We start from the raw sequence: 26118 nt of genomic DNA on the forward strand, positions 1-26118 counted from the left end.
TGAAGCAGTAATTACATTACTTTACTCTTTACTGAGCAGGAAAAGTTAAATATTACATTACTTGTTACTTTCCTTTCAGTTATGTTGAAGGTGCCTTTTCACAACTCCAAATCCTCCATATGGAGCAGCTTTTGTATTTAATACACGTAGAAATAGAAAACAAGATATTGCAGTTTATGAAGCAAACAGTTTTACTTACCATCCCTAAGCTCTCCGGAAGTCCCGCCCTCAGAACCCTTGAATTCTAAAAAAGAGGTGACTCCTAATGTATGTGCACCTCCTCTTTTGATAGAGGACACTGCCTACCCAACAACTTAGCTATATACCATACCTAGGAACACAGAGGTCAAACTGATCCCTCAATCAAACTCCCAGTTAGATAGTGAACAAATGTCAAAGTAACAGAGTGTTCTGGGATCAGTAACTGTAGTAATCACATTAATGATGTGCTCCTTGGCCCTGGAAGTAACACTAGGCTACTATTACTAGTAGTAAGCTATTTAGCCGGACATGCTAACAAACAACAGCGTTTCTTCATGGTGTTCTTGTTTATGGAAACTTTAAAAAAAAGATGCAACCCTCCTAACTTTTTCAGTGCTGAGTATCACTCTTAATATCAGCCCCATGCACACCACTTAAGCATGTGGAGAAATCCATAGACGTCCAGGCCATGCCTAGTTACGCTTGTTAAGCTGTGAATGGAAAGTTGCTGTTGGGGAGAGGGGTTTAGCAAATGGGCAATTCTGCCAAATGTCCTTTTGGTTTACTTCTGTTACAACTCTTAATATCAAAAACATTAAAGGACAAGATTTACTACAATGAGATTTGAAAATTAGTGGAAAACATCATTTAACAAAGTATGCATGGATGTTGGTCACATGAGGAGAATTGAACCAATGATCCTCTATGTGGCAGGTAAAAACCCTCACCACCATTCTGGTAAAGGCAGTTAAATCTCATTAAGATAGGAACAGATCAGGCAGGGAAAGCAGGAACAAGAAAAAAATAAACAGCAACACTTAATCACAAAATAACTGCTGGTTGACACAGACCATCTCAGATTGCTAACGCACGTCACACATTTTTTCTTTGAGTGTCCTTTTCCACTCTGTTTCCTTTCCGTCTTTCTGTAGGCACTCAGAGAGCTAATGCCAGGGCTCCAGCACCCTACAAGAGAGATTTTGAGGCCAAACTGCGCAACTTCTACCGGAAACTGGAAACTAAAGGTTATGGCCAAGGACCAGGCAAATTAAAGTAAATGCTATGTATTTATCTGAAGACAGCAATCTTTCTCATGTGTTTCTGTGCACTTACATGAGTGTATGTTTGTCTGTCCACTTGATTTTGTGTATGTCTCAGGTTGATCATCCGTCGTGACCATCTGCTGGAAGATGCATTCAACCAGATCATGTGCTATTCACGTAAAGACCTGCAGCGCAGCAAGCTCTATGTCAGCTTTGTTGGGGAAGAGGGGTGAGTATGTGGGACGGCGGAGGAGATACACTTGTTCATATTATCTATGGCTCATTTCCTTGATAATCTGGCTAATATGTCATATCTTGACATTTTAAACCTCTAATCAACAATAATTCACAGGGCAATAGACTCCCCACTTTTAATTAATGATGTGAGGTGGTAATTGTTTGTTACACATCAACCTTAAAACACTCAATACCACTAAATGACACTAAATACCATCACTGACCTGTAGTTAGACAATGTAGTGCAAAGCCCATTGAGGTCAGGAGGAAAGAAGTGATTGCTTCTAATCTATACTAATGTATTTTTTTATATTGTTCAATGAATTTGGTCAGTTGGTCTTCCACAATAATGATAGTTTAACAAAACAATAAAAGCTCTGTTAATTACTGTTTTATTAAATGTTGCAGATTGGACTACAGTGGGCCTTCCAGAGAGTTCTTCTTCTTGGTATCCAGGGAGCTGTTTAACCCTTATTATGGTCTGTTTGAATACTCTGCCAATGACACGTACACTGTTCAGATCAGCCCCATGTCCGCCTTCGTAGACAATCACCACGAATGGTGAGATTAACTGAACACACACACGCACACAGGAGTCACACAGTTGAAGCCTGTGCACAATAGTGTATATAATGATAATATAATATACAGTACTGTGCAAAATTTTTAGGCAGGTATGAAAAAATGTTGTAAAGTAAGAATGCTTTCACAAATATAAATTCTAATTGTTTATTTTTTATCAATTTACAACAGCTAACAGAAGGTAAAGTGTGGTCACATCAAATATTGATTTGATTTAGATTTCTCTTCTGTTCATTCACTTTGCATTTTGTTAATTGATAAAAATAAACAATTAACACTTCTGTTTGTGAAAGCATTCTTAGTTTACAGCATTTTTTCACACCTGCTTAAAAATTTTGCACAGTACTGTATATAACATCTTTATAACCTTTATGTATGCTAATGTGTGTGTTTCAGGTTTCGGTTCAGTGGTCGTATTCTGGGTCTGGCTCTAATCCATCAGTACCTGCTGGATGCCTTCTTCACCAGACCTTTTTATAAAGGCCTACTGCGCATGTATGTACAGTATGCGTAAACAATGCACAAATGCATGGACATGCATAAACAAATGTGTTTATAACGATTTTAAAATTATTTACAGTATACTATATATGAAATTGGACATATATTTTCTTCTTTTCCTCAGCTAGTGTGTACAACATATGACTAGCTGTTTGACACACACACACAGTATATAACCTCACATTTTCCACCATGTAGTCCATGTGACCTGAGTGATCTGGAGTATCTGGATGAGGAGTTTCACCAGTCCCTTCAGTGGATGAAGGACAATGACATTGAAGACATGCTGGACCTCACCTTCACTGTCAATGAAGAAGTCTTTGGACAGGTCAGACTCTGAGGGTTTAACCAAAAAGAATTGTACTCAACAAGACACAAAGAGAAAGAGAAGGGGGGGGAAATTATGTCTTCTTGTTGGCTTCCTCTTCAGGAGGAGGACATTATGGTAAATAAAGCTCAGTGGATACATGCAGGGGAAGAAGTAAACGACTGAGCTCATAAAATCCTCCCCACAACATAAAACATTCAGTCAAGCTTTAGTCATGCTCAAGGCATGGTAATGTCAGTTTGTTTGTGTTTAAGTCAGACCAACAGGAACATCACCCTTAGCTATATGTTAAGTCTGTTGGTAAACATGGTAAACATTACACATGCTAAACATCAGCATATTAGCTTGATCTTTGTGAGCATGTACAGACTCACAGAGCTGCTAACATGGCTATAGACTCTTCATCTTGTTTAAAGTCTTGAAGACATGTAAGTGGATGACATTTACAAACAGTTTCAGATTGTTACAGAAAGGGATCTCTATACTATAAATATTCAGAAGTACAACAGTAGGTAAAGTAGAATTCTTTAAAGACAGAATATGAAAGACAATCTGAAAATTGATTGAAAACATTTTGGTAAACATCAGTGAGAGCGTTAGGTACAAAGAAATACTTGTAGACTCTCATACACAATGTACGTATTACCACTTGAATAGTGAACACTGAATAGTTAATAAATTAAATTTCCTAAACAGCAGGATGGATGGTTTATTGGTAGTTGAATCGATTAAATCGATAACTATTTCTTATGGAGGAAAAAATACATTTTGTGTGTGTGTGCGCGGTTCCCATAGATAACAGAGAGAGAGCTGAAGCCCGGTGGAGCCAGCATTCCTGTCTCAGAGAAGAACAAGAAGGAATACATAGAGCGCATGGTAAAGTGGAGAATAGAGAGAGGAGTGGTGCAGCAGACTGAGAGCCTTGTCAGAGGCTTCTATGAGGTATGGCTTTAATGTGGCATAACTCTAATATAAATGCTATCCAGACATGAAATGAATTCCAATTATTTGCTCATCCTCAGTTATTACATTCCTTATATTTTGACATCTTTATGCTTTTTTCAAAATTATTAAATTTCAAAATGTCTAAATCTCTATAAAAATGTAGAAAACATGACACTCCTTTTTAATATGTAATGTTCTGTATGTGTTACCCAGGTAGTAGATGCCAGATTGGTGTCAGTGTTTGATGCCAGGGAGCTGGAGTTAGTGATTGCTGGCACTGCTGAGATTGACTTATCAGATTGGAGGAACAACACAGAGTACAGAGGAGGTATGGAAAAAAGAAGGATGAGTGTACTGAATTTATTTTAAATCTTGACATAACTTTTTATTTTGTTTACTGTAACGTCTACAATGATAATGAGGAAGAAGGGAAAAGTTTTCCTTATGCAAATACTATACATTTTGTTCCTCTTTACTATTCCATCAATCTTGGTTTTCATACACCTACTGTATACCTTGGCCCTTGTGCGTCCAGGGGGCCCCACCATGCCAAACTTGCGCAGTTCAACATGGGGAGGAAGGGTTGGGTCTCTTTACAGGGGTTTCCCTCTGTTTCTATTTCAAAAGGACACACCACAGTAATTCATAAAGAGAGGTCAATAGCCATCAGAGTTTCCAACAAAGACTAACAAAAACACAAAAATTATGCACTTATACAGGTCTAGTCTGTGGAAATTAGGTAGAAATATGTCTGTAAACATAACTAAATTTGAGATATTGTATAGCATGGATGTGTTTTACTTGTTTGAAATGTGAAACATTGGAATTTCCAATAGAGCTGAAAAAAGGGAAGCATGCAATTCAACCAATATGTTATCTATGTCAGGTCAAAGTCATGAAGAATTGAAATTAAGAACTTTTGTTTCTCTTTCCAGGAAACTCAATGGATATTGCCATCTGAACTATTTTTCACTGATTAACTACATAATTTCCTATTTGGGTGGTTCCTATAAGTGTGGTACTTAATAACTGTAGCAACTAACTCTTCATTTTTCAAGTACCGCATTGTGTAGGGCTTTCTAGCAAATTTCCTAGTAATTAATAACTAAATATTCTGAAATCATGAGGTAAGTTTCCAGGAAATGAGCTCTAAAATATGGGGTCTGTAAAATAAAGTGTTACCCAGCATTCAGCAGTACATGAAATCTACAGTATGGGCATGCTAGGTCTGTTAGTTGGTCTTTCAGTCAGTCCACCACTTAAGTCCAGAGTGAAATATTATAGAATCTATTTGATGGATATCCATGAAATTCTGTACAGACCTTCGTGGTCTCAAGAGGATGAATTCCTATGACATTTGTCATCGCCTGACTTTTTCTATAGTGTCACTATCAGGTCAAAAATTTTTAATTTTAATCAGCTGTAGCCTAATAATTAGCAACTGTTAGCATTCTGACAAAGATCCTGGTTTGTCTGGGATTGTCCTGGCTTCGAGCTGGGTGTCCTGACTCCCAACAAATATCTATAAAACGCTAAAATGTCCTGGTTTTCAACATTCATTCAAATTGTCCCACTTCTCACCACAATTAAAATAATTATTATTATTAATATTTTTCAGTGCTTGCATAGACATTTATCAACAATGCACCATTGGTCTGAACTGCATCTTCCTAACTCCCATAATACTTATAAAAAATTAAAATAATGAATTAATCAAATTGATGCAGCAGAAGCAGAGATATCGTCTTTGATTTTCCATGTATTCATTGTCAAAACCTGGTGCTTAAATTACAAACAATGCAACTCCCTGGTTGGATGTGTCATGTTACTGGATGAGGGTGACTCAAGCGACGTCACTTCAGGGATATTTATCAGACTCCAACTGGAGACCCAAAGGCCCTATCCCAATGTGCACCCTTACTGACTCACAGACTTTGAGGTGCATGCCCAGTAAGTCCATGATGGCTCAGGACTGTCCCACTGTAAAACCATCAAGGGCCTAAGGGCTCTCTAGAAGACATTTTCAGCCATGTATGCACACTTTCCATAAGTCTGCATCTCTGCAGACTTTGCCTGAAGGAATTACCCAAAGTTCATAGCTTTGTGACAGAAATCCATTCCATCTACTGTTCATTTTTTTGTTTTGATTTTTAATACAGTTATACATATACCTATACATTTATGCACACATATGCATACCCAATAACCAGATGCCTATCTTTTCTTGAACTTATAAAATCATTCATTAGCTAGATTGATTTGTCAACTATATTTCCTACTGCTCTGTGTGAACACATACACTTAATGCTTAAACCACTGTAATAGTCAATTTTTTCTTTGTTGTCCCCAATGTAAGTATGTTCAATTTATGTCTTGTTATGTTTTTTGTTAAATCACCCTACAAAACCTACTGGAGTTGGGGATTATTTGCCTTGTCTTTAACATCTGTTCTCCAGGTTTTCATCTCTATTGTGTTCTTTGCTGCTGCAGTGACAGCTCTTAGTTCAGTTTGGACAGAAATGTTTCTGGTTGTATGCTTGACTGAGCTGGAGTACCTCAGGTCAAGATCTTGTTATACTTCATCATGACTTCCATAGTTACATGATATGGTTTGTTATGTTTAGGTTACCATGACAACCACATAGTGATCCGGTGGTTCTGGGTGGCGTTGGAGAGGTTTAACAATGAACAGAGACTTCGGCTACTGCAGGTAGGCGTGTGTGGGAGAGAGACAGAAGGTTATAACTTATTGATGAAGTTAAGGTACAGTCTCTTTTACTTTGTGTGTTACCATGTCACTCCTATCGTCCTGTCCTTCTCTTCCTCGTCTTCTGTGCATCATCAGTTTGTGACTGGGACGTCTAGTATCCCTTATGAGGGCTTCGCTTCTCTGCGAGGAAGCAATGGACCACGCAGATTCTGTGTGGAAAAGTGGGGGAAGGTCACCGCACTGCCCAGGTAAACACAGCACAAATCTCATCATGGTTTGATTTTGGTCACAATTTCATGCCCTCACCATTTTTACTGTGATTATGGAGTCTCATGAATTCAAATTTAAATTGCTGACAATTACAATAATCAACATTTAAACAAATTTGGAAACAACACTTCCAAATGTGGCTAGAGCATGGGCTGGAGTAGTTAAAATTGTAATAAAGTACAAGTATTGTTTCTTTGATTAAGAGTACTTGTATATGTAGAGAGAGAGAGAGATAGAGAGAGAGAGAGACAGAGAGAGAGAGAGAGAGAGAGAGAGCTCATGCAATGCATCATGGGAATTCCCCAGCGGTCGACTCTATAGCAGCATAACTAAGGGATGGTTCAGGACATACCCGAGCCAGCCCTAACTATAAGCTCTATCAAAGAGGACAGTTTTAAGCTTGATCTTAAAGCTAGAAAAGGTGTCTGCCTTCCGAACCCACTGGGAGCTGGTTCCACAGGAGAGAAGTCTGATAGCTGAAGGCTCTGCCCCCCCATTCTATTCTTAGAAACTATAGGAACCACAAGTAGACCCGCATTTAGAGAGCAGTGTTCTCTTATGATAATAAGAAACTATAAGCTCTTTAAGATACGATGGTGCCTGACCATTAATGGCTTTGTAGGTGAGGAGGATTTTAAATTCTATTCTGGATTTTATAGGTATCCAATACAGAGAAGCTAACTCAGGAAAAATGTGATCTCATTTCCTAGCAGCATTTGGATCAGCTGGAGGTGTTTCACTGAGTTACAGGGAAATCCTGATAATAAAGATTTACAGTAGTCCAGTCTAGAGGTATGGTAAATAAAAATAAACAAATAGACATACTTGGTGTTCAGGTCAGGTCTGTAACACAGATTTTTGCTTCACCAATGTATGCTGTATTAAAACTTAAAAACTTACTTTATATGTTAAACAGTAAATGTAAGTACTCCACAATGGTGATTAATGTACAAGCCAAGCGCAATCCATATTACATGAAACAAAAAATGACATATAGCTGGTGTCACAGATTGTCTAATATCACTTACTGTGGCATCTCTTCAGAGCTCATACCTGTTTTAACCGGCTGGACCTGCCACCCTACCCCTCCTTTTCAATGCTGTATGAGAAGATGCTGACTGCTGTGGAGGAGACTAGTACCTTTGGGCTGGAATGAGACCCTCGACTGCCTACCTACCCCATTCTCAGCTACCTTTGAGACCTCTAAAGATTGCTGTTGGTAGTGAATTGAGGAAACCATGATAGCAACTGGAAAAGGGTTCAACATCTGGGTTTTAAGTCCAATTTATGGTTTGTTTTTAATTTACAGCAGGCTATATTTTTTCAGAGAAGCTGATGAGACAGAAGGCTGCACTCTGACCTCTTGCAACGTGTCATGTAATTTTTTGTTGCACCTGCATGTATTTTGCACCTACTTAGTAACACATGTTTTCCTCTGTGTGATTTGACAAATAATGACCCACAATGCCTTCAGGACTGGGATTGTAAACTGCCAGGATTTGACCAAATCAGTGACCAGGATGTCTTTTTTTTCAGTTTCTCTTTCATACCATGTACAAATGTACAAATTACAAGAAGCAACCACTGCCTTCACTGCAAAAGCTGACTGGATTCAGCCTCTTTTATTCTAGTTTTGATGGACCTAAAAGGATCATAAGGTCTGTCAAAAACTGTGTGCTTCAGTGATGCACTTATTGTAGTGCAGCATCCCCTGTGGCGTGTTAGAGGAACTGCACTCATGTAGATGGTGCTTTTCTTTCTCAAAACCTTTTGAGAAAGGGGCAGTTACCTGCCTGAGGTATCTTTTGGTAAGTTTGTGGGATTTTTCAGAGAACTTTACCCACAGCTGATTTTGGAGTCCAAACAGAAGCTTTGGTATTGTTGTTACAGTATTTTCATCTAAAAGAAAAAGTGATTTTCTAATGATGGTGGTGACATGTTGTGATTTGAATGTAACTAACTTTATGATGTAGACTGTGTGTGGAGTCATTTTTCTACCAGATCTGGATCAACTGGAAAAAATATTTAGTACTCCTTAGTTAATGATTAATTTAAATAACATTCAACATGTAACTGTTTCCTTTTATTTTGAATGCATTTGATTGGTTTGAAACTAGCTTTGATCCAGGTCTATTCTCTAAAATTAGTTGAAAATAACCCCAGTATCAAGATGTGTACATTTAAAGAAAATTGTATAGCCAAATATACAAAGGAAATTAAATGTCCACCCAACAGTAAGAAATCTAGGAAATTGTACATGGGGTGACAAGGTTTTGGCAGAGTAGCATGGGAGGGTGGTGGCGGGGGAGTCCCCACACGAAATTACATACTCCTACTTCTCTGTATGGTGCCCTCAAAATTCTGACAATGGAATAAAAGTAGTAGCATGTACACCACTTTCTGCTAACAGTCCCACCATGCAATGTGTCACATTTTAGAGATACTAAAATGAAAAAAAAAATCGAAGGGTTATGTGACAAATATTGCCATCCCTAAAGCTACACTAGCATGGCAAAATTCTAGGGATGAATGCATCAGCTCACCTGCAGCAAGCACTGTAACATTTGGCTGATGTTAAGACAATGGACATGCTTTAATTATCAGTTACGATTTTCTCCATATGCCTTGTCTGTTTCAGTGCTTTGCACAGCTGACTGAAAATTCATTATTTTACAATTACAGCTCTAGAGGCTAGGCCCATAGCAGTGAGCTGGCAGCTGCTACACCAAATGCCAACCCTGCTGCACACATACCCAGATCAGAAAAGAACATTTTCACCAAGCTCAACTACAACTGCTGGTGTCAAAAACACAGTGAGGTCATATGATTTTAAAAAGCCATTTATTTTTGAGTCCATTGAATTACATTATCTACTCATAGAAAAGGACTTTAGACATCCATCAATGTATAAACTAGCATAAAAATATCTCCTCAGCATATTCGCTGCTATTGAATAGAAGAATACATTTTCTTTTCATTGTTATTGCTTGTTGTTCACATTGCATACGATGACTATAATTACCAAGGGAAGCATGAACATTTTACATGAAATCAATTTTAAATGAGTTTGCAGTGAATATTTTCTCTTTTGTACAGTAAGATACTTGTTACTGCTCTCTTCAGTGACATTCCACCCTGCACTATGAATGTAAACACACCTTGAACTGCCACATTGAACTACAACTGTACAACCACATACAGGCCTACAACACTTTAAAGTCAACTGCTTCAATCTTGAGCTAACACAACCCTTCTCAATGCCTCATTGTATACACACATCAAAATCCAGACCATATGGAAGTCCATTTCTGCCAAGGAAAAAAAAAAAAAGCAAATCTCATACTTTAGACTTAGTAAATCAAGCTTTTCACAGTCTCATAAATTTTTGACTTAGTATCTCATACACAGTAGTATCTTAGTATGACTTTGTGTTATCATGAGCATTTTTAGTTTCAACTTTCATAACTTTTTCTATTTGTCCTGGTTGAAATTGGCTTCTATAAGACAAAAGTTACTACAGACAGTCTGATACTCTACAGACAGCTTCAGCTTTCATCTGTAACAGTGTTTAAAAAAAACAACAGGGCATTTTATGCAAAGTCAGGGATGGTACATTTGCATAATTTTTGAATTTTGTGAATTCAGTTCAGTTCAAATGGGATCAAACTGTTTCATTCTCATGATAAAAATAATTATATTACTTCCTTCACTGAATGCACTGCCCAATGTCTGTCTAACCAAAGTTATGAGCCTTAAGCGGCTTACTCACATTTAACACTCTTGTCTGTACAGTCCACCTCACTTTTAAATATGAATGTTTGTCAGCAATCCTCTCCTAAAATAAAATTTCATCTCTCTATGCAAGCTTTGTCTTCTTATTTCCATGTCACTTTGACTGCAATTAGCAGAGCAGGATAATACATAGAAATAAATATTTGTGTCATGTCTTTTTTAAAAACATAAAACATATATTCTGCCATGCATTTCCAGTTCTAATGGTTATCTTGCTTTCTCCCTCTCAGCCCATGAGAGGAAGAAAGCAAAGTATGCAGACTTGGTGGAGGAGTGCAGGGAAAGCAGATAGAACACAAGACTTTTCCCAGTGGGGATTGGCTCAAGGGGTTTTGTGGGAAGCTAAGCAACACATCCACAAGATGTAGGGCTACTGGTCAAGGAGCTACACAAAGCTACTAGGGAGCTCTCCAAAGAGGCCCAGAAGTCAAACCTTTAGCTATGAATAAGAAGACAGGTTAAGGCATAGGTGGCCAGCAATTCCTGAACACCTTACCTGCACCGGAATAGGTTAACTTCAGAGGATCAGATCAAAACCTGTCAACAGCCCAACTACTGACAAATCACATACCTGGAAAATCCATGGAAGGATCCCAACCGGAACAAAAGAGTCTAAAATTAAGTGACAAATAATTTTGAGCAGTAGATATTTTTATATCTGTTTTTAAAACAGAGCTTCTGACAAACAGAGGGAGAGTTTATCACACTGAATAACTACATAATAACTATCATAACTTAATTTTAAATAGAACAAATATTCTTTAATCATGACATTATTCCTGACATTGTTGATGCTTTTAACTCTTCTTCCAACACTGTAGCTGCGGAGTAACATGAGGAGAATTATTGTCCTTGTCTCTGCTTTGGTAGCAGAAACAGTCCGACATTACTTTAACTTTCATCCATATAGTTTGTTCATCATCAAACCAAAGGTAAAAATACTCACTCAGTAAGATACTCAATTCCTATATTCATTAGAGTACATCCTTAGCCTTACTTCAATAATTGCCTTACTTTAATAATTGGAAATAATTTCTATTTATTTATTTTTTTTAGTCTAGTTTGTTTATGTTACACCTAGTTGAAAATCACTTTTGGATGTAGCTGCAACCAAATACCTGCCAGTAAATTCGGTTGTAGCAACATTCAAATGTGATATTCAAATGAAATGTAAACAATATGATCAACATAACTAGAATAGAATTTAACACTTCTGTCTGATGATGAACAAATTATATGTGATGTAGATTAAAATAACAAATTAAAGTCAGACTTTTCTGTGGCCAAACCAGAGAAAGGAGAAGTTGTTAACGTCTGATGAGGTCAAGCTGACAGAAATATTCATTTGTAATCATGGGAAATATTTTAACATTGTTGATATTTTTTCTCATGAAAGACATCAGAGGGTTTAGGTTTTTTCCACTTATCATCATAAAGTTTACTCATGTTATTTGTGCAGCTGTAGTGATGGGAGAGTAAAACTACCACACTGTCAAGGAATCCTGTCGTAGTTAAAGAATCTTTGTTTAATAAATGCTATAATAGTTATTATGTAGACATTCAGTGTGATAAGTGGACACGTGGAAAGTCTGGGACAGCAAAACTGATTTATAAAAATGTCTGCAGCTCATTATTATCTGTCACTTCATAGTAAACCCGTTTGCTCTCGTATGGATCCTGTGGAAATGATGACTCAGTGTTTCCAGTAATCTGATTGGTCTGAAATTAACTTGCTCCGGAGCAGGTTAGGAGTTCAGCATAAGTTACTATGGTGATTTACCGCGGTAAGAAGTGAACCATTGTCGTAACACTGAAACCCCAGAGTTAAATCTGAAGTTACCTCGTTTACTTCAAATCCTGCTCCAAAGTAAAGGTCGCTCCGTTACTGGGGTCTAGCGAGCAACTCGAAATGGAAATAGACTGAGACCCGGAACACAGGGGCAGACAAAACAGATCCTACCCGGACTTAGAACGAGATGCACACTGAAACATGGCGGCCAACATAGAGCAAATTTTCCAAGATTTCATATTGAGTAAAATCAGAGAAATTGAAGACCAGAATGAAGACAAATCGTATGTCAATGTTGTATTTTGTATAAGTCTTAGCGGTAGTTAAATACAAATAGCTAACTAGTGAATAAACTGAACAAACATAATAATATTGCAGCTATAGAGGCCGGTTATCGCTCTGGTTGCCAAACTTAACAATACAAGCTAACGTTTACTATATATTTACACATTTAAACGTAGAGATACAACTAGTAGCGGTTATTAGTGGGGCTTGCTGGGTGTAAATGAAGCCCTGTTCAAAATAGTACGTCAGGAAGGGAGAGGTCGTTTTTGTATTTATTGTGGCAATAACAGGCTATTCAGTCGAAGTTTTGCTGGTTAGCCAGCTAACTTACATTGTACGTGTGTCAGCATACATAAAGCATTTTCCCCTTGCGAGAAAGAAATGCATACTTAAAGATAATGTATGCGTATGACATCTCACAAATCTTCAGGCACCCTTGCAAATAAAGTATTTTCTGTTCGAGAGAAGTTGCATTGTGAAATTGTGTAAGTGCAGAATAAATTCTGCATTCTTCTGAGAAGTAGCTCCAGGTTTTAATTCCAAGCATCTGTTTAAAAAAACGTTTTGACTTATCTGGATAACTTTTAACAGTGAAACCCAGCATTCTCTCAAATCTGGAAAATGCTTTAAACATCTCTCCTCTTTTACTCAGCAGATTTCCAAATAGGTAAACCTACCGTCTTCTTGGGACAGTTCTCTGAATGAATGAATGAATGAATGAATGAATGAGGCCAGGTTCCCCATTACTGGACATTTAACAGAAATTGTGTGAGCTGTGTTGGGCAGTGAGAATAACAAATGCAATTTAACAGTTATATCTGTTTTTCTGCTTCTGTATGTCTATCAGTACTGGTGAAGGAGTGGGAGCTGGCAGTGAAATGGTTGGAGAAATCAAAGCCACTTCAGAGAGAGAGAAACAGGAAGACTTCAGGGGCTGTAGCTTACAAAAGAAACACAAGAAGCACAAAAAACACAGAAGTAAGAAGAAGAGGCGGAATCGAGAAAAAGAGAGCAGTTCAGAGCCTGTGACAGAACTGGAGGGAGGAACCAAACATCAGTCAAGGTGAAACTTATACTTCAATAGTACTTTTCATTAGACAGGTATTTTGTACCGCATGCACAGAACAGTATTCATCAGTATAGCCTTATTGCCCTAAAAGCATAAAACTTTCAGTACAGTTGGTGACCAACAATAAATACAAAGGGCTTTTGACATCACAGCGGGTTCAACACACTTAAATAGGTTTCATACATCAAACTGCCTAATGCTTGTGATGCAAAAGCAGAATAAAGCCAAGTGAGACAACACAGAGGGTAAGCAATCCAAACACAAACAGCAGCTGCCCACACTCAAGAAAACCAAAACAAAAGCATGCACAGTTTCCGCACACTGCAAATTGCACACACTAAAAGTTAGTGAAGTTGGCTAAACTACTTCTGAACTGGATGCTCCTCTACTGCTGTATTATATAATTGACTCTATGGCTGACAGTGCTGTCAGCAGCCTGGCAAGAATATGCTGGGCATACTTTAAGGCTTTACCTTTTCTGACTGTGAAAATCTAATCACACATCACACATGATGAACAAAGGCATTAAAATGTGAGTTTGACACATAAAACGTGAGACTCACGTAGGCTGTTATATGAGAGTGTAGGCCGGCTGCTCTGCAGGTGTGCTGATCCCATACCATCTGGAACAGAAACAGCAGTAACTGAACAGTAGATTTTTTTTTTAGATTAATGAGATTAATAAACCCATACCTTTGCATTTTTTATCACGAGGATTGATGAGGTAAGATATTAACATAACTAAAAAGGTAACTGAGGTATGTACATTGCATCCCGGAAAGTATTCACAGCGCTTCACGTTTTTCACATTTTGTTATGTTACAGCCTAATCCAAAATTGATTAAATTCATTTTTTTCCTCAAAATTCTACACACAATGCCCATAATGACAAAGTGAAAAAAGTTTGCTTGAAATTTTTGCAAATATATTAAAAATAAAAAACAAAAAAAATCACATGTACATAAGTATTCACAGCCTTTGCCATGACACTCGAAAATCGAGCTCAGATGCATCCTGTTTCCACTGATCATCCTTCAGATGTTTCTACAACTTGATTGGAGTCCACCTGTGGTAAATTCAGTTGATTGGACATGATTTGGAAAGGCACATACCTGTCTATATAAGGTTCCATAGTTGACAGTGCATGTCAGAGCACAAACCAAGCCATGAAGTCCAAGGAATTGTCTGTGAAGACAGGATTGTATTGAGGCACAGATCTGGAGAAGGGTACAGAAAAATTTCTGCAACATTGAAGGTCCCAGTGAGCACAGTGGCCTCCATCATCCATAAATGGAAGAAGTTTGGAGCCACCAGGACTCTTCCTAGAGCTGGCTGCCCAGCCAATCTGAGTGATCGGGGCAGAAGGGCCTTAGTCAGGGAGGTGACCAAGAACCGGATGGTCACTCTGACAGTGCTCCAGCGTTGCTCTGTGGAGAGACGAGAAGCTTCCAGAAGGACAACCATTTCTGCAGCACTCCACCAATCAGGCCTGTATGGTAGAGTGGCCAGACGGAAGCCACTCCTCAGTAAAAGGCACATGACAGCCTGCCTGGAGTTTGCCAAAAGGCACCTGAAGGACTCACAGACCATGAGAAATAAAATTCTCCGGTCTGATGAAACAAAGATTGAACTCTTTGGCCTGAATGCCAAGCATCATATCTGGAGGAAACCAGGCACCGCTCATCACATGGCCAATACCATCCCTACAGTTAAGCATGGTGGTGGCAGCATCATGCTGTGGGGATGTTTTTCGGCAGCAGGAACTGGGAGACTAGTCAGGGTGGAGGGAAAGATGAATGCAGCAATGTGCAGAGACATCCTTGATGATAACCTGCTCCAGAGCGCACTGGACCTCGGACTGGGGAGAAGGTTCATCTTCCAACAGGACAACGACCCTAAGCACACAGCTGAGAACAAAGGAGTGGCTTCAGGAGAACTCTGTGAATATCCTTGAGTGGCCCAGCCAGAGCCCAGACTTGAACCCGAAGGAACATATCTGGAGAGATCTGAAAATGGCTGTGCACCGACGCTCCCCATCCAACCTGATGGAGATTGAGAAGTTGTAGAGGCTGTAATTGCTGCCAAAGGTGCTTCAACAAAGTATTGAGCAAAGGCTGTAAATACTTATGTACATGTTATATTTTTATTTTTAATACATTTGCAAAAGTTTCAAGCAAACTTTTTTCACTTTGTCATTATGGGGTATTGTGTGTAGAATTTGGCAGTAAAAAATGAATTTAATCCATTTTGGAATAAGGCTGTAACATAACAATGCGGAAAAAGTGAAGTTTTATACACAGGCCTCAACTTTACTTTCAAAAAAGTAAAGTATATGTTTGCAGCTATGAGTAAATCTAGTCTATTGCCTGTCAGCTCTTGCTCAAACATTGCACACTTTTTCACAGTATAATCTTCAGAACACAGGTAAAATGGGCTTGAACATGTAAATGAAGACAGTTGTGGAGGTTCAGTTGCAAAGGCATGCTGTAGGGATGTCCTGGGTTGAGATGAGAGAATATGTACAGTTAAAGGCTTAAACACACCCACCCACATTCAGAATAATTTCTAGTCAGTTGAATTCACCACAGGTGGACTCCAATCAAGGTGTAGAGACATCTCAAAGGTGATCAAGAGAAATAGAGACACCTGAGCTGAATTTTAAGTGTCATACCAAATTGTTTGAATACTTCAGCTCATGTGATTGTTCATTTTGGTCATTTTAATAAATTAATTTATAGAAATAAAAAAAGGCTAAAATATTGTTTTTCCCTTGTCATTATGTGTAGATTGATGAGGGATTTTTTTTTATTTTAGCCTGTGGCTACAACATAACAAAATATGAAAAAAGGGTATCTAAATAATTTCCAAATGCAATAAGCTACCCTGAGCTATGTCAGCCAAGCCAATTTATTGGCCAGGTTCTAATATATACATACTGTATATTAACGTGACATGACACAGTTCTGCCTTAGGTTGGAGAATAAAGTTGCTGTCTTTGGTTGTAAATCTTTGATCATCTTTGATTTTGAAATGACACAACATAGCAAACTATGTATACTCATTAAAAGTGTATAAAATTGGTAAATGTAGAACCTTAGATAAGATCCAATAGTTTGGTAAAAACATTTGCAGCTGGGACAGACACTGGACAGGCATTAAAAAATAAAAAGGTTAAAATGTTCAAGTTTAAATTTAACCATGGGTTCTCAGGGAAAGGGAAAGTCCCAAGGCACTGCTTGGTTTCTCTGTTTAGTATCAACATTATACCAATCAACTGTATGTATGCAAAGTTTTGGTAGTGTTAATGCTTGGGTTTGTTTTGAAACCTTTCTGTCATAGTGGACTAAAAAGAAAAAAGTTGATTTCTTGCGATTTTTACTATTAATACCTGCCTTTCAAATGTGCCTAACTCAGGTTTTGTCTTTGCTTCATAGAAGAGGAACACCAACAGAGGTGAACAAGGAGCAAGGTGAGTCTCTTTCTTATTTCATGCGGTGATGTGTTGATCAGCTGTCATTGAAAAAATACTCAATCTAATCTTTTACTATAGTGAAAGTACCAGTACCACCATGGAATACTACTACATTAAAAGTAACAGCAAAATGAACTGAAGAATCAAAAGTCACTATAAAGAATGTGATATAGTGTTACATCATTGTTACCCAAGGGAGTGTTCTCTTAAGGACTATTTTCAACTGGGCCAAGCATTTTCAATTAGTTATTTTGCTGAGGCTCAACAAATAAACATTTTAACTGCCTGTATCTCCATACTCCCTAAGACACCATAATCTGTTGATTATCTATACGTAATTTCTTTAGTTCAAGACACTGTATGAGCTTTTTGTCCAGGTGAGGATAAGAACAGTAGGTCCAAATGCCACAAGCGGCACTCATCAGGAAAGAGGAAGAAGAAGAAGAGAAGGAGAAAAAGTGAAGAGAACTCATCAGATTCTGACTCAGAGTACGTGTTAAAGCAGAGGGATAGTAAATGTGGCCAAAGCTTATCACCAAGGCGACGAGAGGAGTTGCCTGATATCATCCCCAAACAGGTAAAAACACCAAAAAAACAAACACATGCAGACTTGATAATGTTGGCAGAAATATTTGACCTTAGTTTACTTATAGTAAAATTTAGATATATTTCCTTTGAATTGAAGGTGAATAAAAATATAAATATTGGATCTTTTAAGGAGATACTTAATGGTCCTTAAAATATTAACAGAGACCTGGACATCACAAGTGACTGAACCAAAAAGGTCACTCATTCAATTTTAAGGCTAATCTTTCCCTCAGAGTGCTATTTAGCACATTAGTGTATTTACATACCAAATCCTTATTGCACAGTTTAGTTGGACTAAGCATCCTGTCTCATCCTATATGTGGCTATAACTGTATTATTTATTTATGTTTTGAGTTATACTTTAATTTGTCAGATATTATATTACTGCTTTGTTTTGCCTTTTGGGTCTCCTCAAAATTTCCAGGACATTTAAAAGAATTTGGGAAAATAACAAAAAAAAAAATGCTTTTCTCTGACAATATGGTTCTTTTTTGGGGGGAGAATTGCTAACCAGAGACTGCAATGCATGAGACAATTACATCTATGAAACACGTACTGTACTTTAACCCTAAATATAACCTCTACATACAGTGCTTAAAATTTTTGCAAATTTATTAAAAATAAAAAAACAAAAATATAACATGTACATAAGTATTCACAGCCTTTGCTCAATACTTTGTTGAAGCACATTTGGCAGCAATTACAACCTCAAGTCTTTATGAGTATGATACTACAAGCTTGGCACACCTATTTTTGGGCAGTTTCTCCCATTCTTCTTTGCAGAACTTCTCAAGCTCCATCAGGTTGGATGGGGAGCGTCGGTGCACAGCCATTTTCAGATCTCTCCAGATATGTTCAATCGGGTTCAAGTCTGGGCTCTGGCTGGGCCACTCAAGGACATTCACAGAGTTCTCCCGAAGCCACTCCTTTGTTATCTTGGCTGTGTGCTTAGAGTCGTTGTCCTGTTGGAAGATGAACCTTCTCCCCAGTCCGAGGTCCAGAGCGCTCTGGAGCAAGTTATCATCAAGGATGTCTCTGCACATTGCTGCATTCATCTTTCCCTCCACCCTGACTAGTCTCCCAGTTCCTGCTGCCGAAAAACATCCCCACAGCATGATGCTGCCACCACCATGCTTAACTGTAGGGATGGTATTGGCCATGTGATGAGCGGTGCCTGGTTTCCTCCAGATATGATGCTTGGCATTCAGGCCAAAGAGTTCAATCTTTGTTTCATCAGACCGGAGAATTTTATTTCTCATGGTCTGTGAGTCCTTCAGGTGCCTTTTACTGAGGAGTGGCTTCCGTCTGGTCACTCTACCATACAGGCCTGATTGGTGGAGTGCTGCAGAAATGGTTGTCCTTCTGGAAGCTTCTCGTCTCTCCACAGAGCAACGCTGGAGCACTGTTAGAGTGACCATCGGGCTCTTGGTCACCTCCCTGACTAAGGCCCTTCTGCCCCGATCGCTCAGATTTGCCGGGCTCCCAGCTCTAGGAAGAGTCCTGGTGGTTCCAAACTTCTTCCATTTACAGATGATGGAGGCAAACTGTGCTCATTGGGACCTTCAACAGTGCAGAATTTTTTCTGTACCCTTCTCCAGATCTGTGCCTCGATAGAATCCTGTGTCGAAGGTCTACAGATAATTCCTTGGACTTCATGGCTTGGTTTGTGCTCTGACATGCACTGTCACCTATGGAACCTTATATAGACAGGTATGTGCCTTTCCAAATCATGTCCAATCAACTGAATTTACCACAGGTGGACTCCAATCAAGTTGTAGAAACATCTGAAGGATGATCAGTGGAAACAGGATGCATCTGAGCTCGATTTTCGAGTGTCATGGCAAAGGCTGTGAATACTTATGTACATGTGATTTTTTTTTTTTTTAATCAATTTTGGATTAGGCTGTAACATAACAAAATGTGGAAAAAGTGAAGCGCTGTGAATACTTTCTGGATGCACTGTACGTATCTCCAACCTTAACCTATAAAGCCAAGTCTTATATATTTGTGGGGTTCATCTTTTTGTTAGAAGGTGACTTTGTGAACATACATATCTCCTCATAAAGACATTATTGCTTCCTTACAGGACAGCTCCAGTACAGGAAGAAGGGATGAGGAAGGCTGTGGCAGGAGGAAGCGTTGTTCCCGTTCACAGTCACATTCCAATTATCATTCACATTCCTGTTCAGTGAGGAGGAGCTTATGCTCTAGGTGTAAACGCCACCACCAAAGATCTAGGACTTGCTCCCTATCCAGTTCACAGCGCCACAGGACCCGTTCCAGGTATGAAGGAAAACCTTCAGTTTATTGACTGATTCTTGAGAGAAATGTAAATCATTAAGAGCTGACTTTAAAGCAAAACTATGTAACTTTTAAATATACAAAAAATAAATAATTCCAATAAATTCAAAGCAATAAAAATAATGTACCACACCTGCTGATCCCAAAACTTCAGTTTTGGCCATTACAGCCAATTTTTCTAAAGTGGTCAGGTACAACAGTGGTAAGCAGTACACAACTGCTGTAGGTTCAAATGTCAGTCAAGTTAATCAGTTCAACACAATAAATGGAAATTCACAACAGTAGACAGAAGACTTCTCAACTCAGTAAAAGACATGTTTCCTTTCCTCTCTGTACACATAAAAGTGTGCATGGTGATGAACTCAGTTTGCTAACAGTTTAAAAAAAAAATTGCCAATTTGCAAATTTAAGTTTAAAATTTATTTCTTTTTAAAGCTATAACTCCCAACGTGTTGTCAGGTTTATGCAATGCTAAAGTTAGCATATTCTGATACAGATTTGCTGCAAGGATGTACACTTATTTGTTTGGCCAACACATTTAAAGTCTGGATGACTTTGCATGTGTTTTTTTTTTTTTTTTCACACAGTGCTAATGTTGGTCTTATGGTCTTCATTGATGAAATATTTGATTACAGCTTGTACATTGAGATTTTAAATGTTTTGGAAAGTGGTGCTATGGTGACATACAACAAGGTGTATCACACACAGTTCTAGTTGGTTAGAAACAAAATATGATTGTGAATCACTGGGTCATTCACAATATGATACTAATACAAGATGTGCATAGTAATGGTACTGCTGTAAATACTGTTGAAAAAGCAGCAATCCATCCGACTTACATGGTACATTAACAAAGAGGTCTTCATCATAATTCCATTTTCCTCATTGTTATGTTGCTTTATCTTCCCATGATTTGGTTAACATGGCTGCTGGTAGCTCCACTGAGAAGAGGGGAGCTTTAGATGAATCCATACAGTCCCCCCAATGTCCTTCAAAAAGCCTCCAGCCACTTCAGCTGGCCTCCAGCCCTATCCGAAGAAATATCATAGCAGAGGAGCTGACAGAGTCAAGCACTGCAGAGCTGCATGGCCCTGACCAGTGTGAAAAGCCAGCAGAGAAAAAAGAAGAGAAAGCAGAGGACACAACACATAAACTAGGTAGGAGCTGTTCGATGTCATTGTACTCATACTGTACATGGGGTACATGGGGTCTTGTGTTGATATCAAACAGGGGTACTGGCTTGAATACTGATTTTATTGTATTTGGTAAATGATCTGTTTTTTTTGTTAAACAGAGAACAAACATAGCAGTCATTTAAGTTGTACATGTCTCCCAAACCAAATTTTAACTGTCCCCCTCATTCCTAAACTTTCCAAACAAAGAGCTGAGCCCAGAAAGGAATTCCCTATGGCAGTTTGTGTTAAGACTAACTGCCCTCTCAATCACACTTTGACCAATTTCACAACAACACTGCTTTCCAAACACTAATCAAAGTAAACCAATTATAACACATTATCAAGAAACCTATATGAACTGGAAAGAAGAAACTAAAATTCAAAGTAGATCAGAATGTTTCTGACCTATCAGAATATTTCTTAGGTGTCAGAGGCAGAAATCAGAGGTAGATCCTGACCAAGTCAAGGCTCATGACCACAAACTAACAGTCGAACAAGGACAATAGAACAAATCTTAGCAGCTAAAAGAAAACAGAACATGGTCAATGTTCAACAGGTGAGGCTGCAACAGATGCACTTCCTCTGTCAGTGTAAATCATCAATGAAATGAGGATTCCAAATATTAATGAACCAAATGACCTTAAAATGAAATTAAAACTACTCCTTGGAGAAAGAGACATGGCATATCTTGCTGCCCAGTTTAAATCAACATGCCACACACTGAGGAACAATGATGTAGGTCAGTGGTTCCCAACCTTTTCCAACTCATGGCCCACTTGAAAATCTCAAAAATGTTGGCAACCTACATCCGATCCCATAACAATTTGGAGGCCAAATATAGCCTTCTCAGAGTAGTTTTTATTTTAATTATAATGATCGCATATTCAGGACTGAACTGAAAGCAGGGGGAGATCAATTTTTCTTTTTTATTCGACTGGTTGATTCACCACCTGTCTCTTAACTCTCTTTCAGCTGTCTATTTTGATACTCCAGTTTTTGCCATGGACGTAATCTTGTAGCACACAATCAGACTGAGACAGGAAACAAGTATATGATGTGGTCTGACGGTGACAACATTGAAGTTCCTATCATTGGCTTATCGCAGTGATAGGCCTTAACATTTTTTAATGTCTTTAAGACCATTTCATTTAAAACATTGAAAGCATCATATATATTTTTACTTACTTTTACTTCTTAGATCCTTCCATCATAACCACAAAAAAGACAAAATAAACAGAGTATAATTAAATAACGATTAATTGATCACAAAAATTCACCAAAATTGTACTGATTTGAAAATGATTTGTCGGCCCACTTGCAATACCTTTGCAGCCCACCAGTGGGCCCAGCACGCAGGTTGGGAGCCATTGACCAAAGCACATACACACATACACAGAGTAAATTTTTTTTTCACCACCATCTTGAAAAACAATTTAACCGTTCCAATGTGAGTACAAACTGTCCCAAAATCAAAATGCCATACACACACACAGACAGAGATTCTTGGTTTATAGATTAGATAGTTAGATGTAGGCTGCCTGCTGCAGTCCTGTTTCTGCTCCTGATAAAATAAACTAAGCACAAAAAGTAAGGAAATTTGTGTTTGGTAGATTATTTCTTTGTCGTAACAATACTTCTTGGCAATAAATCTTATATCATTGGAAAGCCTGTTTTTTTCCCTTTTAAATGGTGCCACATTTGTAAGGTACATGTATTTGTGGGATGAGCAGCAGAGTTGAGTATGTGGGTTGCACCCATGAAAGATTTGCCAAATCTTCTCTGCCAATGCCAAACAGCTTTTTTTTGCTGTTGACTCTTGTTTGGCATTGTTTGGTGGATTGGATGATTGAAGTCTGAAGAAAAAAGACATATTGGCAATTTAACAATTTGAACATGTGGAGGAACGTTATGTTCAGTGATGGGTCCAGATTCTGTATACAGCACTTGGATCGTAGGGTCAAAGTGTGGAGAAGATGCAGAGAATGCTTTGGTGAATGCTGGACCGATAGAGTATCGTCTTTTGGTGGAGGCAGTGTGATGGTGTGGGGCGGCATCTCCCACACTGGAAAAAACAAGGCTTGTCATCATTGGAGGCAATCTCAATGCAGAGAGTTATCGAGATCTGCAACCAGTGGCAATCCCATATCTCCATAGTCTGGGACCAAATTCTATCCTCCATGATGACAACGCTCACCCCCACAGAGCGGGGTTTATCAGAGACTACCTCCAGAATTTGGGAGTGGAGAGGATGGAATGGCCTGCCAGCAGTCCTGACCTCAACCCCGTTGAACACTTATGGGATCAGCTTGGGCGTGCTGTTCATGCCAGAGTGACCTACACAACCACGTTGGCTGACTTGCGACAAATGCTGGTTGAAGAATGGGATGCCATCCCACAGCAGTGTGTGAGCCAGGCTGTTGTGGCTGTGTATGGTTTTTCCACACACTACTGAGGCTCCTGTTTCTTAAATGAATAAATTGTTAAATTGCCAATATGTCTTGTTTCTTCAGACTTCAATAATCCAATCCAACAAACAACACCAAACAAGAGTCAACGGCAAAAAAGCTGTTTGGCATTGGCAGAGATGATTAGGCAAATCTTTCATGGGCGCAACCCACATACTCAGCTCTGCTGCTCATCCCATAAAATACATGTTCCTTACAAATGTGGCACAATTTCCAACAGTATAAGATTGATTGCCAAGAAGCATTGTTACAACAAAGAAATAATCTACCAAACACAAATTTCCTTTCTTTTTGTGCTTAGTTTATATTAGTATTTCCTAATATTCAGGGGTGGAGCGGAAATAAAAATCGGTCTAGGATTTTTGACTTGGATTGACTGACCAGAACCACCTGGAGACACCTTCACATGTAGGCCGTGTCACACTTTACAGGAATCATATAGTAAACAGAGGATGAATTAGGATGATTTCCAGAACAATACTTGAAATAAAACAACTGGTACATTAAACTGTACTATACTTTCTTATTTTTATTTTACACTGTACAAGTTTGTAGCTATAGAGAGTGAGATATAAGAGTTTACATCAGTAAATTCAGACACATTTTTTCGTCTCTCACTGGATCTTTCCGTAATAAAATTCATTAGATCTGAGCTGATCACACAGACTCTGAGGACTTTGGATTTTTCTGGATCTTAACTTTTCTCAGAGATTTTCAGCTATTTAAAAAAAAAAATCTTATTCATGTAAAATTAGTCAGACAGTCTACTGCTGCTTCAGTATTCAAACATTGATGAAGATACAAACACATGCACGGTGAGCGGGTGGACGGAGCCGCGGGGCCGAACCGAACATGGTTATCTGTGGACACAGTGAGGGAGATGAGGCCACACAGAGCTACAGTGTCACTCTGTTCCACCGGCCTGATCGTAACCTCTCTCCCTCCCTTGTCCCCAAAGTTAAATCAGCCCAGCAGGAATCTTCCCGTGTCTCCCGATCAGCCGCTGTTAGCAGAACATTAATCTTTTAACCACAGTCACATTCACACATCCGCTACTGATCAGTAATATTTTTATGACCAGACCCGCGGGTTATCCGCGATGAACGTGGATATAACTGGGGTCACTGTTCACGTACAAATATACCACAATGATATATTGAAATTGTCTACATATATAGCTAATAAGCACACACACACAGTCAAGGCACCACCTGTAGAGTTTGCAAAGAATTGACGTTACCAAGCAGTTGGTGACTGTTTTAATTCAATGGTTAAAAAATACGTCCATTAAAATGTGTCCAAGTTTCCTCAGACTCAGGTGCTCACTCAGTTCTGTTCAATCTGCATGACGTTTTAGTGAGGTCCCGTTAATGAGCTGTGACTGAGGGGGTAGATGGACCGGTGTTATTAGCGCAACATTTCAGCTTTCCCCCTGAGTGAGAGAACACACGCTTCAGCTCGGCGCTCGGTTCGGTTTGTCATTTGCCGAATAAGCAAGTGATGGGTTACAGGCTATAGATCCTTTCGTCCTGGTGGCGTCCCGGCTCGGATCTCTGTCCTGAGCACATTTAGTCTGGAACCCTGCAAAAGACCCTCATGTGATGATGATGTTACCGCTTCTATAAGTACGGCAGGCATCGGTATAGCTGCTAGACAACAGTCAATGCTCACCCAGTCCATTGCCGCATCCAATGATCTGTTGTCGGCTAAAGTCATTCCATTTCAAATTGCTTGCTATCCTGCGTTTTTGCTACACAGCCTTTATAGGGCTACTGCATTAAAGTTAAGAGCCTCATTACTATGCCCTGTCATCATGGGTCTGTAGCGGCGGTTTACCTTATTTCAACGCTGCTTAGTTGGGAGGATGACTCGGTTTTGACTCGCATTCCAAACAAAACAAGAAAAACTGCGACTTGACTTGCTTGAGAAAATTCACTTTAATCTAAACAGTTCAGCAAAAAACACAGTTTAGCTGTACTGTCCACTACTGGCTTGCTGTCACGGTCAAAAACTTATTCCGTTCTATTCCTCCCTACTTCTCACTACCTGTTAGCTCCTTTTTACATGCCAAAGAGGTTCCTTCATTACTTATCACTTTACAGCTCTACACAACTATATGTACAAAACAAAAGCTTTACAGCAATAGTACCTATCATAAATCACCTTCAGCATACAAATACAATCAGCATAACATAATAATAAATTTACCAGACAAAATGGCTCTTACAGGGCCTACCTGTGAAACTACTTAAATTAAATCTTGGAAATAGGATAAAATATTATGGAAAAGTTATGGAAAAGTTTTGAAAATTCATTGGTAAACATGTGTGGGACCCCTGTATATAATTACCAGATAAACAAACTG

At 38.8% G+C, this 26118-nt stretch overlaps 2 protein-coding genes across 6 annotated transcripts in view; both read left to right on the forward strand.

Moving 5' to 3' along the window:
* The window catches only part of hecw2b (HECT, C2 and WW domain containing E3 ubiquitin protein ligase 2b), a 45720-nt gene extending 35039 nt beyond the window's left edge, over positions 1–10681 (forward strand). For all 4 annotated transcript variants that reach the window (XM_071464566.1, XM_071464564.1, XM_071464568.1 and 1 more), the window contains 10 exons: positions 1134–1254; positions 1360–1473; positions 1890–2042; positions 2460–2558; positions 2763–2892; positions 3688–3834; positions 4051–4165; positions 6462–6547; positions 6683–6795; positions 7862–10681. In XM_071464566.1, the coding sequence (XP_071320667.1) occupies positions 1134–1254; positions 1360–1473; positions 1890–2042; positions 2460–2558; positions 2763–2892; positions 3688–3834; positions 4051–4165; positions 6462–6547; positions 6683–6795; positions 7862–7973 (1190 nt within the window). In that variant the 3' untranslated portion in view covers positions 7974–10681. The remainder of the gene's footprint in view (positions 1–1133; positions 1255–1359; positions 1474–1889; positions 2043–2459; positions 2559–2762; positions 2893–3687; positions 3835–4050; positions 4166–6461; positions 6548–6682; positions 6796–7861) is intronic.
* A 1781-nt stretch (positions 10682–12462) lies between these two features.
* LOC139609697 (protein SON) overlaps positions 12463–26118 on the forward strand; it is a 37126-nt gene continuing 23470 nt past the window's right edge. Inside the window, exons 1-6 of one of the 2 annotated variants that reach the window (XR_011685328.1) lie at positions 12463–12682; positions 13531–13746; positions 17187–17221; positions 17602–17801; positions 19899–20095; positions 21050–21270. Coding sequence is in view for 1 of the 2 variants with exons in the window: in XM_071464571.1 (XP_071320672.1) it covers positions 12600–12682; positions 13531–13746; positions 17187–17221; positions 17602–17801; positions 19899–20095; positions 21050–21270 (952 nt within the window). In the remaining variant the exon portion in view is untranslated. The remainder of the gene's footprint in view (positions 12683–13530; positions 13747–17186; positions 17222–17601; positions 17802–19898; positions 20096–21049; positions 21271–26118) is intronic. The other variant, XM_071464571.1, reaches the window with a different exon arrangement.

The sequence above is a fragment of the Trachinotus anak genome, unplaced genomic scaffold, assembly GCF_046630095.1.
Source record: "Trachinotus anak isolate AG129_WGS33_773 ecotype Australia unplaced genomic scaffold, CSIRO_AGI_Tana_v1 ptg000026l, whole genome shotgun sequence".
Taxonomy (NCBI): domain Eukaryota; kingdom Metazoa; phylum Chordata; class Actinopteri; order Carangiformes; family Carangidae; genus Trachinotus; species Trachinotus anak.